The sequence below is a fragment of the Dermacentor albipictus genome, unplaced genomic scaffold, assembly GCF_038994185.2.
Source record: "Dermacentor albipictus isolate Rhodes 1998 colony unplaced genomic scaffold, USDA_Dalb.pri_finalv2 scaffold_21, whole genome shotgun sequence".
Classification (NCBI taxonomy): Eukaryota; Metazoa; Arthropoda; class Arachnida; order Ixodida; family Ixodidae; genus Dermacentor; species Dermacentor albipictus.
In genome coordinates, this window is record NW_027225575.1 from 6,043,999 (window position 1) to 6,061,207 (window position 17,209).

At 45.0% G+C, this 17,209-nt stretch overlaps 1 protein-coding gene across 1 annotated transcript; it reads left to right on the forward strand.

Annotated features, from left to right (window-relative positions):
• The first annotated feature begins 8,216 nt into the window (after positions 1-8,216).
• Positions 8,217-16,281, forward strand: LOC139052301 (2-oxoglutarate dehydrogenase complex component E1-like). The gene is made up of 4 exons (XM_070529393.1): positions 8,217-8,362; positions 14,044-14,116; positions 15,127-15,290; positions 16,123-16,281. Exons 1-4 carry the CDS (start codon positions 8,258-8,260, stop codon positions 16,279-16,281), a joined length of 501 nt encoding a protein of 166 aa, XP_070385494.1. The 5' UTR covers positions 8,217-8,257.
• Positions 16,282-17,209: the final 928 nt, after the last annotated feature.

The window sequence follows — 17,209 nt, forward strand, 5'->3', positions numbered from 1 at the left end:
TTATCTACATTACCAGCCCCATAATTAGCAGCTCATCTGGTAACCTCTGCCGTATAAAGGCACGCGTTTTGTGTCAGAAATTTTGCTGGCCAGTATTGTGACTCATATTTCACTTCGATCATAGCGTCAATACTTTGCGACTTTGCACACGCTTGTTTTATGTTTAACTTCCCATTGTATACGTTATTTCTGAAAAGAGGGAGCCAATTGCTATTAAAGGATATTTCTACACTGTAATACTGATGAAACTTTAAAAAATATACTAATGTTTTATTACAAGATGTGCTCTAAAGTTCATGAGCATCATTGTAATCTGATTTTATGTGTTAGTCAGTATGTTTCTCAAATTAGTATTCAGTTTTTCCTGTGACTGATCAAGAAAGATTTTGACCTTTTAAGAGAGTAAATGTTTCATTTGAGTAACTCGGCGACTACAGGTTAGATCACATTCACCAAGCATAAGTGTAGGAGCTGCTTATGAAGGAATCAAATTTTTCCCGCATGTAAGTATTGCGAATCCCTTCTAACGTGACCATGGCTCTACATCGTGCTTTCATATTATTGGGAAGAGTACTAGTACACTGTTCAGAAGTAGTACAAGCACTCCATTTGGGGGAGTAGAAACACTCGGCTTAGAGGAGCAGAAGTACTCGGTCTGGGGGAATACTATTACCCCTGTGGGGTGAGCACTATATCTGCGGAAAAGTAGTATAACTCCCTTGTGGTGGAGTAACAAAACCCTGTCGGGAGGAGTTGTCCTACTCTCTCTCAAAGAGGGTTGATATACTCTCGAAAAGAGAGTGAAAAATGGGACAAGCAGATATTCTCTGAAAGAGACTGCCCGGAACTCTTTGTTTTTAGAGTGCACCTCATTTTGGAAAAGTTCGCAGCCGAACACACAGCGCGAGACGAGCACAGCGACGCGGAACAAGGCACAAGCCCGCAGCCTGTAATGGATCATGTGCGCGGTGCCGTGCCGGGTCGCCCACCCCGTAACGCAACCACTTGAAATGAATGTGCCAAGCGTTACCAATCATGTGGCTAAGTCCATATCAATCAAAACCTTCAGGAGGAGTTGGAACGCATCCCTTTAAATGTTCGGTGTCCACGCAGAAATACCATGTCGTTCATACCAGCGTGTGGAGAGCTTAGACGCTGGAGTGCGTCAAACAACAACAAAAAAAAAACAATGCACTTTGCAAAGAGTCCAGGACACTCCAGCAAATAGCCTTCAACAACAGCTGAAGGATTGAAAGTCACACATAACAGCGCCGTGGTGAGTCTTATCTCGTATAGCCACGCCAGAGTACGTGCTTTCTTCGTGCGGAGGCAATGCGCAGCCCATATTTCACTCAAGGTTGGCAAAGCGGTGACCACAAAGAGTGAAAAGGACAGACCATGGCCTGTTTTAGGATATGTTTAGGGTCTCTAGGAGGCACTTTTGTTTTTGGCCTGCGTTCTAATAAGGCATTTCGAGCAAGTCTATCGGTCTATGCCTACCTGCGATGGTAGCTGATGAAACTTTATGGTTCATTGTACTTTGCTTCTCACCTCGCATTACTTCGGTGCAACCATATCATAAGAAGCCAACAAACACTGACACCAAGGACAACACAGGATAAATTACTTGTGCTTAATAAATGAAATAAATCAGCGCTAAGAAAAGACGTTCCACATTTGCCGCCAAGGTTTTTGTGAGTGGTGGCGCTGGCTTATTAACAGTCCCAGGGATTCTACAAGGAAACATAAATACGCAAGAAAGTGGATGGGGAAACGGCGCCGCAGTTGCTCAATTGGTAGAGCATCCCACGCGTAATGCGAATGTTGCGGAATCGTTGCCCACTTGCGGCAAGTAGTTTTGCATGCACTTTAATTTCCATTAACTTACCGTTTCTTTATTTCCTCTATTAAGTACAAGTAATTTCCCCTATGTCGTCCTTGGTGTCAGTGTTTGTTGGGTTCTTACGATATGACGACTAAAGATCAGGCCCTTTGGTTAACCCCTCTTTCTTCTCGTTCGGTGCAACCAAGGAATGCACTGCTCTGATACTGCATCACAAAGTCACTGACCCGCCGTGGTTGCTCAGTGGCTATGGTGTTAGGCTGCTGAGCACGAGGTCGCGGGATCGAATCCCGGCAACGGTGGCCGCATTTCGATGGGGGCGAAATGCGAAAACACCCGTGTACTTAGATTTAGGTGCACGTTAAAGAACCCCAGGTGGTCTAAATTTCCGGAGTCCTCCACTACGGCGTGCCTCATAATCAGAAAGTGGTTTTGGCACGTAAAACCCCATATATTATTAAAGTCACTGAGGCAGCTATTATCTGTGATGATTTGCTGTCATGTGTAGCATTTCTGAAAGGTACGGTCGACGCAAATGTGTGCGTAGGGTGATGACAATATGATAACGATGGTATGGCGACGATAGTGCGAGGGCGATGCTGTGACAACGACAGCAGGACGTCTATGAGATCACGACGCTGAAGTGGCAACCAATGTATGACGCCGATGCTTTTACGATCATTACATGATGATGATTTGAAGACAACTGCATGACGGTTATGGGATGACGGTGGTAAGCCAACGATTGTGTCACGACGACGACGACGAGATGCTGATGCTGGAATGGGTGCCGATAAGATGACGATGCTAAAATTATTACAACAAAATGATGACGAAGTCATGACAACAGTGATACAACAACGACTATATGACGGTGGTGGCGTGTCGACAAGGGCAAGACAACAAAGCTATGACGACAATGCGCTGACTGTAGTGCAATCGCTATGACAAAATCACGCAGACGGAACGGCGAGGTGACATTGTGATGGTGCACGATGTCGGCAAAGACATGACGACGACAGAATGACGAAGACGGTATCACGACGACGGCTTGAAAAGGCGTGATCACAATGCTATACAATGCAGTGACCGCAAGATTTAAAAAGGCGAAAGATGACGATGATATAACAACGAAAGGATGATGCAAGGGATTTTGTTGGGCTAGTCGGTTCATATTTTCAACGCAATATCTTAAACTGCGCGAGGAAGACAGAACATGAACAGAAACATAGACACACACACAACGCATAAACTTTCACCTGTCTTTATTTCGTGAAGGTAGGGAATTCATAAGGTTCTACAAAATAGGAAAAAAACGAGGAACAATCGCGATGAAATAGTGCACCAGGCCGTGACTAAAAATAGCAAGATCACGTGTGCATTACGAGCGCGGGAGAGTCCAAGGGCCCTATAACGTAAAACTATTCCAATATGTTTCTATTCCAATCTCATGACGTCAAATTTGCGTAACCACCGACGCAAGCACCGGGCGGTCACCCGCAGGGTTGTCTGAACAGACCAATCGAACGCTCTCCTCGCTCATAGGAGGTCACTTTTGTTTGGTTGAAAAACGAATAACGTTGCCTAAACTGAGCGGCTTGTCGTATCTAATTGGCTGTCAAGAAACGAGGAGAACGCTCAAGTGGAGAGGGATTCAGTGGGGCAGAGCCAGTGCACTGCAAATCGATAACCGGATGAAGAGGGTGGTGCCGGCGTGTGCGATTGGTCGGCTTTCCCTTACTTAGCTTCTGGTGGATGGTCGAAAATCACGGCGGCATGCAACGGAAGCTTAATAATGACGCTAAAACTGACCCTCAGCAAAGAAGAGTCGGCAGAATGAGGTGGTAAACGTGCCGAAAGGGCTCAAAAACATTACGCGGCCACGCAAGATTTATTATACGCAAATACACCCATGCTCTCCAGCAGGTGCGAGTAGCCAGCGTTTCAGCGATTGGTGGCAGCCATCTTTTATTCCTTTCAGAACGGGGCAGCCTGCGGCTATTCCGAAGAAAATTCAGTTTTGTTCGGCATATGAATGCATCTTTATCGCGTACACGTCACTTTGACGCGGTGAGTTCGTGCGGTTTTCTGACGTCGCGTGACAGGCAGGTGAAGTGGGTCCAGCTCGAGAACTTTTTACCAACAGCGGAGGGCTAATGGCGAAAAGGGGTCGAACCAGAAATACCCGTTTTTTTCTTTTTTCTGTCAAATCATGCATAATAAGTCTGTACACATCATATCAGATGGGGAGGTATCGCGGTTTTCGTGACGTCGCGTGACAGACAGGTGAAGTGGGCGTGGTCGAAAAAAGTTTTTGACCAATCGTGGAAGGCTGATAGGAGAATTGGAATAGAAAAGTTTGGAATAGTTTTACGTTATAGTGCCCCTAGTGTGCCCATCGAAGAATACTATTTCCTTCCTTGATAGTGATATAGGAGGTGAGCTGACGCAGTTGTCACCCCTTTTAGCCATGTGGAATGCCTCGGTGACTTCGTTTTCTGTTCTTTTTTTTATTTTACCTTTGAAAGGAATTTAGTCTCTTCCGGATACGGCAAGCAGCTTTCGCTGTCGCATCTCTTGCAGTGCAATGGGAGATTACTGCCCGTGCTGGTGCGCATGGATCGCTCATGTTCCTGTGCACGCTCCCTGTAACAGCGGTCAGTTTGACATATGTTGGACCGGTTGAAAAACAGAGTTATCTCGTAGATAACATTATAGATGCACTTAGTGAACTTGTTCTGATGGTTCTTCTTGCATGAGCTACACTCCTTTTCTGCTTTAGTCAGTATTGGGCACACTTTCTTAAGTTCGCAAGGCGCTGAATAAACGACGCGAATGCCACATCTTCCTGTAACTTTGTTAATGTTATGGGACAGACAGTGCAAATATGACATGACAAAAGGTGGTTTTTCGTGCAGGCGTTGCTGTATCCTTTATCGAGATTTTAGTTTTTGGAGCATGCTCTGGGATGTATACTATCGTGAGCAATATGAGCGGGAACACGCGAACGCGTGGCAAATGGCCTCGAAACCGAGTTAGCGCGATACGCGGATGGCGCTGTGGAAAACACGAGGGGGAAAGGGGGCGCTCTTCCGCTAACTGTTTGCACTCCCGCCTCGCTAGCATTGCTACGAAACGGCAGCTGCTTGGATTTCACCGGCCGCTAACGCACGAATGAATGTGTTTGCAGGCACCTGGGCTAGATGGTGGTACCATTCGAAAGAGGCTTAGGATACGGTGATTGCGCATCTTATCTGAATCGTATCTCGTCTGTGCCTGTGCACCTTTGCCGAGTAGCAACATGGTGGTGCCCTTGCAGTTACTGATTCCATTACATGGGCGCTAGAGCACTGCATGGGCTCGGGCCGGGCTTGGGTCGGGCAAGCTATCTCTATTGCGGGCCCAGGCCGGGCTCGGGCCAAGGAGCTTCGAGCTCGGGCCTCGATCTGTCCCATAATAGGTCCGGGTCTCCATCAGGCCCTTAATAGGCCGCGTATGCTATTAGTGACTTTTGAAAACTACTTTACTATAGGTAGGAAAAACTTTATTTCGTCAGTGTTAGGTGGGGTGATTAGGCGTGGTTTTTTCAGGTGGGCCAGATAGCCATAAATTGATGTTTGATGGCGACTTCTTCAGCTCGTTCTATGGCCTGGAGTTGGGTGTCTAGGCTAGAACTGCTCACGATGGCCTCCCGTGCTTCAGGTGAGGGAGAGGCCGTCAGGTTATGAGGAGGCTTGTCCTGCTCGCAGTCCCAGATTAAATGCTTCAGTGTTGCTAGTTCCCCTAAGTATCTACAGAGTGGGCTCAGCCGCGTGGACACAGTGAAAACTATCTCTAGAAAATGTCCTGTGCTGCAGATGGTATCTTCACAATTACCAAGAATCAGACCATGCTTCGCTTAAGTTCATGAGCTAATGGGCTCAACTGGGCCAGGCTGGGCCAGGTCAGGCCCAAATCTTTCAGGTCCGAGCCGGGTACAGGTAAGGTTTGAAACTACTGAGCTGGGCTCGGGCAGGCTGCCAGATAGCACTTTCGGGCTCGGGCCGGGCCTGGACCTGAAAAAACGGCCCATGCAGTGCTCTAATGGGCACTATGGGGAGCTTTCCTCTAGAGTTGGTTATATAAACTCTGTCACATAGCATGACAGCGATGCACCACTTTCAGTCTGATTACGAAAGTGCATTCAAATGATAAGTTTATTTTTACGTGTTTAGCTTGCAGCAACAAGTCGCATCAAGTTTTCTTTGCATTCTGGAGAATTGCATACATTGCAGGACAAACTAGCGAAGTGGTTAGCCTAGGCGGGGGCCATCATTTTGTTTGCAATTGTAGCAGAGTTTGATAAATGCAGAATATCAAATGCACTGTAGACCGTACATAGGGCATGTTGTGGTTCTTCATAGATGGCATTAAAGTGCTGTCTGAGAGCAATGACGATGAACCTCACTACCATACAAATATGCGTAAGTGCTGTGCCTATGTACAGGCCACACCCTGTTTTCCTGAAAAGAATATTTAAAAAAAGAAGACATTCATGTAAGGGCCACGCCATCGCTTTCCGCGACCTACACTGCCAATAGCCGTCAAGACGAGTGCGCGTGTGCACGAGCTTCCAGGCTCCGCCCACTGATAGCACATGAGAATGCGGCTTCAGCTTCTTTCCCTCCTTTGCGAACTCACTCTATTCATATCGGCTATTGCCATCAGCACTGTTGGCTTTTGTGGAAAACTTCCACATTCACTTGACGAGTAATGTTAAGGAACAACTGTGCCGTATATGCAGAAAATGCGGCTTCAGGTTCTCTCTCACCTTCGTGAACTCGATCTATCCATATCGGCTATCGCCATCAGCATCGTCAGTTAGCCTTTGTGGACATCTTCCGCAGCCACTTGACGGGTAATGATAGGGAACTAGTGTGCTGTATCTACACAAAACGTGGCTCCAACTTCTGTCACACTTTGTGAACTGGATATATTCATATCGGCTATCGCCATCAGCATCAGCAGCGTTGGCTTTTGTGGGCAGGTTCTGCAGTCACTTGACGGATAATGTTAAGGAACAACTGCACCATATCCACACAGACATGGCCGCTATTCTGGGTGGCAGTGCTATGATGTTGCAACCATTGGACGTCAGCGTCCAATGGTTGCAACATGGCTCGTGGTATGAGGTGCAAATCTTGCCTCAAGTTTCTTCAGGATTCCTCAATTTTTTTCTATATTGTGAGAAAAATTGTGTTAAAGATCTGTTGCTGTCTGCTGAAGTTCTTTTAGTCCAGGAATTTTCATTGCAGAAGTCATGGAAGACCTGTAAAAGTTGGCGAATTTTGGAAAAGAGAGTTCCTAGACACTCCCATATATGTGCAAAAAAATTTAATTGAAAATCGTTCTGAGGTCGAAGCATCCATTTTAGAGCCTTTGCAGAGCTTCAGTGTTGGCGTAATATCAGTGCCAAAAGTAAGTGGAACATGACTTAGAAGCTGCTCAATTCCGATAATTCAATACGAAGTGACAGATAATTCAAACTGTTCTGTTGGTCCAGGAAAAGCCCTATATATATTTGAATAGAAAAAATCTCCTACTAATTCAAATTCTCAGAACCATGCAGCAATTATTTCAAACAAAATCTCTTGCTACCATGCACAACTTTTCGGACAAACCTGAGCCAAAGGTGAAGGTTCGATCTGTGATTAGCTACCTTAATGTTTGGTGTAAAAATGATGGGGAAAGACATACACGAAGCTTTGACCGATAAGCAGAATAGCGCACACCCTCCTTTCCCATCTGACTTAGAAGAAGCAGGAAGGAGCCCCCAGTGTGCGCTCGACTACGTCATTTCCAACTTTCGGCTCCCGTCAAGCCACTATACTTCACGGCTCACTCTCGCACGTTTTCCCTCGCTCCCACAGCAATCTTATCACCCTTGGATACTGAACCCAAGGCTTCTTCTAGCACATGTGCTGGTGGACGAAAGATGAGACTTTTTCAATGCAAGCCCAGTGATGCTTTTGCACGCTGTACCGCATAATTGATTGGGTGCTATATTTGAGAGGGCTCTTAGTAGTTCGAACTGTTTTATTTGAATAAATTTCCGCTCCCCTTGGAGTTTCAGTTAAGTGAGATTCTACTGTACTTATCTGTGGCAAAAGTAAATGAAGCACATTCCTGAGGTCATACTGCATGATTGGGAAATTGAGGGGCATGCAACACCCATGCTTGAGCATACAAGCGCCACAGTTGAAGGTGAGCCAATTGTGCTGTCCGATTGATACAGGTTGGGTTCTGAATCCACATTCTTTCTAAATTTTGCACGTATAGTACAGCACTGCATTGCTTTGGGAGGAATTAGTGCCACCCCCTCTCAGTTATGGCTCTGCGTTCTTCTGCTGACAGACCATCGACGAGGACTTTCCCATGCGTCAGCTGAACGACATCAACATGATTGTTGCCAACTGCACGACGCCTGCCAACTACTTCCATGTGTTGCGGAGGCAGATTACCTTACCCTTTAGGAAACCAGTGAGTATTGGCATTGCAGTTTCTTTCTTTCTTTCTTTTTTTTCAGCAGGCCGCTTTCACTGTGCTCTAAATGCATGAGCATGGTTTCTGCCTGGCAACACATAGTCATCCTCACCATTGCTGGGTTTAGACACTAGGAAACCCCGAATGAATGGTTGAGACTATACTGCTAATTGATAGCTTCACTGGTAATTTTTGTTCAGGTTTCTTGACACATGATCCATGGAATGCTGCAGTGAGTTCATTTCCTTTCCTTTCAGCCATGGCTGTCATTCACTAATAATGGGTAGTGGTTGCCTTTCTTGAGGTGGCAGTTGAATGGAATATGCATTGTTAATTACTGTGTTGAGCAGTCAGCTAGCCTTCTTCCTACGGGCCCTTATGTTTAGAATGGACTGTTGTATGAGTTAAACTGGATTTTAGATCAGAACGGGCTGGCATAGAAAAGGAAAAGAAACTGTGTGAACTGATTGATCGATTAATATGTAATGATTGAGTTAACCTTGTGGAAGTATTTGGAAAAAGATATACCTTTGGTAAAGAAAACAAGAAATAAGAGCGAGGAACATGCCTGGTGCAAACAATGACCTAAGCAAAACCAACTTTTTTTTTCTTGTGTCATTACGCTGGCACTGTCAAAGATAAGTTGTGCAGTCATAGCCTCCATTATAGTACTATTTATTGTGCTGTCCCAATGGCCTGAAGCTGACGAAGCCAGCCACATTCTTAAAGGAGACGTCAGCAATTCCTTTAAGAATGTGGCTGACTTTGTCAGCTTTGGGCATCTTGTCATTGACTCGCTGACAGAGTGCTAATACATCTTGAATGTACACAATGTGCGGTTCAGTTGTTGTTTGGGCCGAGCACTAAAGTTTCTTCTTGGCAGCTCGCTGGCAGCCAACTGGCTTCCCAAAGAGTTCCTGTAGCTTTTGTTTGCAGGTGTCCCAACTGGTCAATTCCTCCTGGTGTGTTTGGAACCAAACACAGGCCGTTCCCTTGAGGTAATAGATGATTTTAGCCAGCATTACAGTCAGGTACCACCAATTGTTCTTGCTAGCTTGTTCGTGTTTGATTAGCCAGTCTTCGACGTCCATGGTGTCAGTGCCGGAGAAGGAGCCAGGATCTTGGAGTTTGGTCAAGACAATCGGTGTTGTGGTAGCCGAAGCAACGGGCCTCTCAGTCGACATGGTCAAATGACCCACAAGATGTCCGCTGCGAAATTCCGTGATGGGATCGTGATGTAGCTCACACCTCCACCAAAATGTTGCGGGGAGATATACAGAAAAGGGGTTTTATTTACACTACGTGCAAGGAGACTAGAAATGGGGCTGCAGCAACGAAGATGGCAGACGATAGACCTCACTCCATCCTCTTCTTGTCCGCTCTACACTTCAGCATCTTCTACATCTGCAGGACAGTTAGCTCATAATATGTAAGAGCTACTTGACCACTGGGCTATCATTCTCTGAAAGGAATCTCTTTAAAGAGAGCATTGTACACTCTGGTTGTGAAAGAGAATTCAGAGTTTGTTTTCAGCATCGTTCACTTTTGTAAAGAAAATTTTTGACCACTATATGCAGGGGAGCTTGCACTAACTTTGCTCATGACTGCTTTATTTTGTTACCTAATAACTCCTTGTTATAAATCACTACAGCTATACTGTGATGTCTGAACCCTCACATGTGGTGGCACTTCCTACGTGCACCACTGTTCTGTGGCGTCAACAGAGGGGGAAGGGGCGGCGCTGGTGGGTGCGTTCATTGTAAAGGAAGAAATAAGCCCTCAGGGTCACCTATAGTACTCCTTCATTGTGCTGGCAAATTCATTGTAAGGGTCTTCGTGGTATAGATGTTCACAATGCACTTGACAGGTTTGAATTCGGCTGGGACATAGAAAATTCTTCACCATAACCTACAGGTCATTTTGTTGTAGCGGTGTTCGAGTGTATGTACTAGTACGTATGTGCATCAGTGCATCTGAATCCAAAAGCAGCTGGACTTGGCACCACAGATCTGACCATGTCCTAGCATCAGGCCAGTGCTGGAGTGGTGTTTTAACTTCAACATTGTGCTACACGCCATCCTACCTCAAGCATATATACAATTTTATTCTTTTTTGTGTGTGTGTTTGGGGGGATAGGGGAAGTCAGACATAAAAGTAAAATGTTTGTTCAAATACACTCGCATGGTTCTAGTTCTTGCAGCTTTAGTTTCGGTACATTTTTTCTCAGTCAGCAGCTACTGCACAAACACTCTTGTGTGCCTGTCACTGTAAACACAGAAGGGAACCTTTAAAACCCCGTTCGCTACTTCAGCGTTCTGGTGACCAAAGGCATAAGCACATGTTTTGCATTTAAAGGAAGCCAAAACAAAGAGAAAAACCACTCATCATGAACATATAACGCTTCACCACTTACGTGCTCAGACAGTTAAACCTCAATAGTATACCGAAGTCGGTAAAGTTGGCAACTTGTTTCGTTATATCGAAATTTTGGTATATTGAAATTCGAGCTTTTATGCAAATAAGTACTGTCATTGATAAATTTTTCCTACACGGAAGGAACCGCAAAATTTTCTTAATTATTGCGCAATCTGAAAAAGCAAATTTGATTGAGAAAAAAAAGTTCATTTCGTTGAATTTGAAAGCCGGCAACGAAAGATGCGGTTTCATACCGTGTCAACGATATATTCACATCAGCGGTACGAAGTGAAGCCTACACGCTTTTGCGTTCACTTGGGCCCCGCGACTGATAGTTTTCCCACATTGGGACGACGTTATCGTGGTAAGGGCTCTCAGTGGGCAATGAACGCTTTGTCTGCCGCTCGCTTTAAAGGTCTCTGAAACTCGAGGTTATCCAGCCTCCACTACTAAGTGCGCACGCCACCCTGCGTCCCCGTTGTAAATTCTGCCCTTACTGTTGAGCAAAAATAAAGTATGCTATTGGGGATGCCATCCATTCATTGCCATCCCATATGCAGAGGTATCATTTTGCTTAGTCAAAAAATTCCTTGAAAAGAAACTAATGACCCTGTAGTGAGTTGTGGAACGAAAAATAATTGGTGTGACATTTAGAAATAGGAATATGGCACTACAGTTTAGACGGCAAACGTAGGTAACTGACACTACTCAACATTGAGAGAAAGAATTAGGCAGGTTGCATAATGCATAAAGGAGATAACGGTGGTCTATTAGAATAGCAGTGGAGGTACCAAGGGATGGGAAACACAGAGGATGAGACAAAGTGATGACGTTAGGAAACTGGAAGGCATAGGGAAGAGTCAGCTGGCATAAGCTGACCGTGGGTGATGAATTGACCTTGATTGTGTTCTTGTAATAATTTGTACATGCTTATTGCCTTGTATTTAGTTACTAGCATTTTCTTATGTCTGCCAGTCTGTTCGACCAATCTAGAGATTCTAGGCAAAACTGTGAGGCAACTCTTTGGTTCATACAAGTAGTGCTTTCTAATTTATGTCATTTGCAGCAACTTTTGACTTCTAGCTGATGTTCCTACGAGCAAAAGTTGTGCCGTTTCTTAGCAGCGCAAGAGACAATGCATTCGTAACAGATGCACAAGGCACATATATGAGAGCGTGTAGACCTACTATGGCTATGAGTGTGCTTAAATTGTAAGGACAGGAAGGGTCGAGAATGCTTTTCTACTGCCACTGCTCCAAGCTAATGCTCACATCAATATCAATGTGAGACAGAAGTCTGTCTTTGCCCTTTCCCCCAAAGACTAGGTGTGGGTGTAGCAATGTTCTGTGGTTGTCAAAGAATTGAGGGGTTTATTGGTTGCGTAGGCATAATTAGGTGGCTGTGGTGGCATAGCTTCTGTTTTATGTCAGTGGCTGAGGCGCTTTATTGCAAAGCTTGAGGGGGAGGTTTTGATTATACTGTTTGACCACACTGTTCTGATTATAACCACCACTCCCGTGCCATTTAGGAAACAGGCAAGAAGTAGTGTGTTTGAGATTTCAGCATTAAAATGATGGCAAGATTTTGCCATTGAACAGTCCAATCCTTTGTTGAATTTAATCAATGTTCTGTTCTCGCTACCCTATCTACAGCAACAAAGAAACTGGTTTGGAATTTAAAACTTTGTGTAGCTCTGTTTGTTGAAGGACATATGAGTTGCCTTACTTCTTTGCTGTTACTGTAACTGTAAATAACTGTGAGTGACATCCAAATTGTTACAAAAAGTTAACCCAGCCTAATTGTTGGCAAAGCTCCAGGGACAAGCTAGTTTTGTTATGTTCAATCATCACTTCTACTGCTGCCTTCTGTTGATAGGCAGTGCAGCTTCATGACAATGCACTCGTCTGCATTGCTGTGACTGAAGCTGTATGTGAAGGTAAAATTTCTGTACAGCATCCACTCTTAATTCTTGGGGTGGATTACATACACGAGAAAATACGCCTCATAGACTGACTATCGTCGTGGACCTCTTTCTATGGCAATGAAAGGAAAGCTACGGAGGCGAAGTGGGCACGAGGGAGAGCATCTGAAAGTACTCCTACATATTCATACGCTTTAGTTTAATCGGGGAAAAAGAAAACTTGAACAGCTCATTTGCAGCAGCTAAATAACACAAAACATACCTCTGAGCGTTCAAGTTTGTTTATCTTGCGGTTTTTCTGCATCTGGGCAAACTGGTAACCGTCACACGTGGAAGCTTTGTCGAGTTCCGAGAAACCCAAAGCGCTGCCAAACTCTGCCTCTCTACTTGACACTGCAACACATGGGTGGAAGCTACGCTCCCATAGCTTTTCCTTCATTGCCACAGAAAGTTATCCGTGAGTATAGACAGAGCTCCTTTGAACCCCTTGCATGCCAGCCCTAATTCACTCCGCTGGCATGTGAGAAAAGAAAATCAGGTGATCGGTGGCATTTCCTTTCAGTTGTGAGAGTGTGCAAAGGAAACTACCGTGTCCATTGCCTTTGGTTGCCGGGATTGTTCTATGAGTTGATTACTTTGTTTTATGGAGCAAGGGCGGTTTATAAACTGAGAAGCTAGTAGTGTGATGTGGCATTCAGCCACGTCAGTGCCCATAGCCAGCTGAGTGATTGTTGGATAGTCTTTATAGTTTTGTGTTTGAACGCTTAGCATTGGCTATGGCCGTTCCAACTAACACATTGGGGGCCTGACTGAGTTGTACCAAAATGTCCCTTGGTTTCTTGGACCTCACATACGCTAACCTGCTGAAATTGAGCCACCCTAATTGGCCTGCCTTTGTCAGGACCATATAAGTGATGCTACTAACTGCATTTCCTGCGCTGCATTACGATTTGCTTTTCTTCCTTTTTTTTGCAAATGAAAGGGGCCCATTGTGTTTTTATGCAGTGTTTTGATTTTGATATATATTTTCTTCAGGCCTTGTCATGTTCCAACATGTAGCCGATGATTTAGGACTGTAGTAGAGCTGGTCAACTTTGCCACCATCGTTCCTGCGGCTTATCCCAGATTTTTGTTTGTTGTATTATTAAAGCCTTGCTTTATTTCTTACTTTGCAACTATAGCAGTACATTGGTAATGAAAAACAAGAAATACAAATGCTGTCATGTCAGTTAAGGTCACTTTGGAAGCACAGTCCTGTAAACAAAGACATAAACAGTTGATTAACATGGAGTCGGTGGACTCTGCTCCCAGAGGTGAAGAGTGTTACTTTTTCTCTTTGCAGCTCATCCTTATGACGCCAAAGTCACTGCTCCGGCATCCAGAGGCCAAATCGCACTTCAGTGAAATGACTGAAGGTATGTGGGTTCTTGACTCGCACTGCAAAGTATATTGCGCTAGGGCTGCTGGTAACAATAATCCGTTATGTTACAGTTTCTGTAATCACCAAAGAAGTTCAACTTTGGAATGATTTTATTAATGAATTCTGGAATGTTGGGAGACATACAGTTGCACCCAGTGCTCACATCGGTAAAGTTCGTGTCGGGCACCGCCTTTATCAGTTATTCATTTTAGTCGTGTCATTAGCTCTTTCTCATGACACAAACAGCAAAGCACTAAACTCATCGTTTTCTTTTGTACAAACAAGCGATAATAGAAACCAAACTTTATATTGCAGTCAGTCAGTGAGCGAAAGCCCATAGCTGTTGAGGTTGTAGGTTTTGTACCTGGTCTTGCGGAGTGGACACTCGTGGGGCCAAGTGCGGAAACATCTTTGTGCTAAGGTGTCTGCGAGTGTTCAAATGGGCAAAGGGGGATGAAATTATTCTTCAGCCCTTCGTTAGGCAATTTTAGAATATGGGCTCAATGATTAGCACCACTGCGTGTGCACCGAATATAAGTAAGAGAAAAATGATTGTGCGGAAGCCATCAAAGATGATTGTAACGTAAGCGAATAGCCTGAACAAATAGACAAGCTATTGAATGAACGTTTTCCTTGCCGTGGGCTCCACGAAACTCATGGGAAACAGACCTCCCCCTCCCCACAACTCTTTTGTGTGAGAGCACGTGCGTCTCCCTCAGTTCCTTTGCGAGTCCAACCATCAACCACCAACCACTGACTGCCATCGACCATGAAAGCAGCCAAAAGAGGCTAAGAAAGTTATTTGCTTTTTAAAAAAATGTGCCAGTATAGTTCCAGCTTGTAGTAGTGCACAAGATTTGCAGTTTGTTTGCTTTTTTTTGCTTTGTTCAGTTTTGCTCATGAAATAGCGATTATCAGTTACAGGTAGCCATAGGAGAAAAAGAGCACCATCAGAGGACCTTATACTCTGCTAAAAGGTCAGCATCCTCTGTGGCTTGCTTGCAGGTACATCGTTCGTGCGGCTCATCCCAGATAGTGGCCCAGCTAAGGACAACGCATCGGCCGTGCGCCGCCATCTTTTGTACACGGGCAAGGTGTACTACGAACTCACCAAAGAGCGTAGGACACGCAACCTCGACTCTGAAGTGGCGATCACACGGGTCGAGCAGGTAACCTGCCTGCCTTTTCTGTGTATTGTTCTGCAACCTGCATATTGAAGGGGTGCTGCTGCAACTTGTCTTGCGATTGTAGCAAACTTGTCTGCCCATTCATTAGGTCACATTTACGTGAAAACGTGGACATACATGGAAGAGAATCCAGAATTCCGTTCAAAAGGTGGAGTGTTTTTTCTTGTGGGTTCCTGAAATTTCGCTGCTGTTTGTGCTGCAGGTTGACACACACCAGTAAACAAGTGACTTCGTTGAATGCCCTCAAATGTCATAGAACAATGGGAGCCAGTTCATGATTGGCAGGAATAACATTGAGCGGGGTGGGCAGAGAAAGCAAAACAAAAGAAGTGAAAATAAGCTAACTACAGCAGTGCCGTTCTCCTTCATGAAAGCTAAAATTGATGATGAGGAGTGCTTGTTCTTGAGTGTTATGGAGTGGTGGCTTAACGTGAAAAAAAGAAATTGTTCTATGTGCATGCACGCACGCACATACTCTTTCTCTTTCATGGGCCATAACTTTATTTGATAACTTAGTTCAGTGGCAGACAAACTTAAATTTGTATTGAATGGAATAAAGTTGGGTTAAGCTCTCTCTTCGTTTCAGTTTTGGGGACTTCTGCTCCAGGTTACTTGCATACATACTATGGCCTTGAGCAGTTCAAATATAAATGCGAGTAGGCTGCACAAGTGTGCGAGATTTGGCTAGTTGGCTTGAGTTAAACATGGCAAATAATAATGCAGTAGTCAGGACACAGCAAGGCAGACAACGTAGGCGCTGTAGTGCACAACCGAGATTAATTGCAGTTGACGTCGTGGCGCTGTCCCTGCGCAGCTCTGCCCATTCCCGTTTGACCTGGTGAAGCAAGAGGTTGACCGGTACCCCAACGCCGAGATCTCCTGGGTCCAGGAGGAGCACAAAAATCAGGGCTCCTGGTACTTTATCCAGCCACGGCTGCAGACTGTGGTTGCACACCAGAAACCCACCCTGTAAGTGGTTCTTGCCAGCACTGCCTCTGGCCCGAACACATGACCGGGGTGCGGAAAACTGCAGGGGAGAACTGCGGTATAGTTAGGCCTCGGCATGTGCACATTCTTCACACTTCGGATAGTTTAGCAGGACTTGTTGGTGCTTAGTGGATCACCAAGTGTTGCTTTTTTCACTATTGAAGCATTATTAAGTTTGATGGTGCATGGTATAGTGCTGAAGCTACTGCAGAGCTTTTAATGGAATGTTTCAGATCAATCCAAACAGGAGCTTCAATTTGTGTGCATGTGTGTACGGGCAAGTCTCCCGTCTCCATACTCCTGTCTTATCTGATGTGCATGCTGCCTCATGTGCATGAGGAGATGATGTGGCCGAGCACACATGCTTCTGACCTCTTTTGGTGCAGTATATGTTGTGGTTCTGCTGGATCATTTTAGCATCGCACGATGGGTGGCTCAGGTGGATGATAAACAGAGATGTTTTGTTGTGATGTCTAAACAAGAGCCTAGCAACACACAGGAAGTGTTGAAAGTTTCAGGAAGGAAAGTGTAAGCAATCTTTTCAGTGAAATTGTAGGCTTGGTGCAATAACTTAGTGCAAAAAGACGGGTGAAAGAAGCAAGGAATGCACCTTCATTGCTAGGTGACACATGTTTAGAACCCATAGAGTTAGTATAATAACTCTAGAGAGAAAGTGGGGTGAAAAAATTGGCTATCACAAAGGTGCCTCTGTGTTAATACTGCATAGTGCGGAATATAGGTCGTGGTTTTTCCTAAAAATTGTTACTAAAAGGTCACCCCTCGACTTATATACCGGCCCTTGGCACAACATGAATAGTCGTCTGGCAACGTGTAGGAGCGCAGACCTTTCGGCATCCGCATCGTTATTGCCCCCTTGGTGACCGACACGGCCACGGAGGAAGGAAACTCGGGAG

What these genes read in the sequence shown, in the direction of transcription:
- LOC139052301 (XM_070529393.1), top strand. Translation starts at nt 8,258, where the DNA reads ATGCGTCAGCTGAACGACATCAACATGATTGTTGCCAACTGCACGACG. An exon ending in CCTTACCCTTTAGGAAACCA is followed by an intron (nt 8,363 to 14,043) that starts GTGAGTATTGGC and finishes TTCTCTTTGCAG; the next exon opens with CTCATCCTTATGACGCCAAA. An exon ending in CGATCACACGGGTCGAGCAG is followed by an intron (nt 15,291 to 16,122) that starts GTAACCTGCCTG and finishes GTCCCTGCGCAG; the next exon opens with CTCTGCCCATTCCCGTTTGA.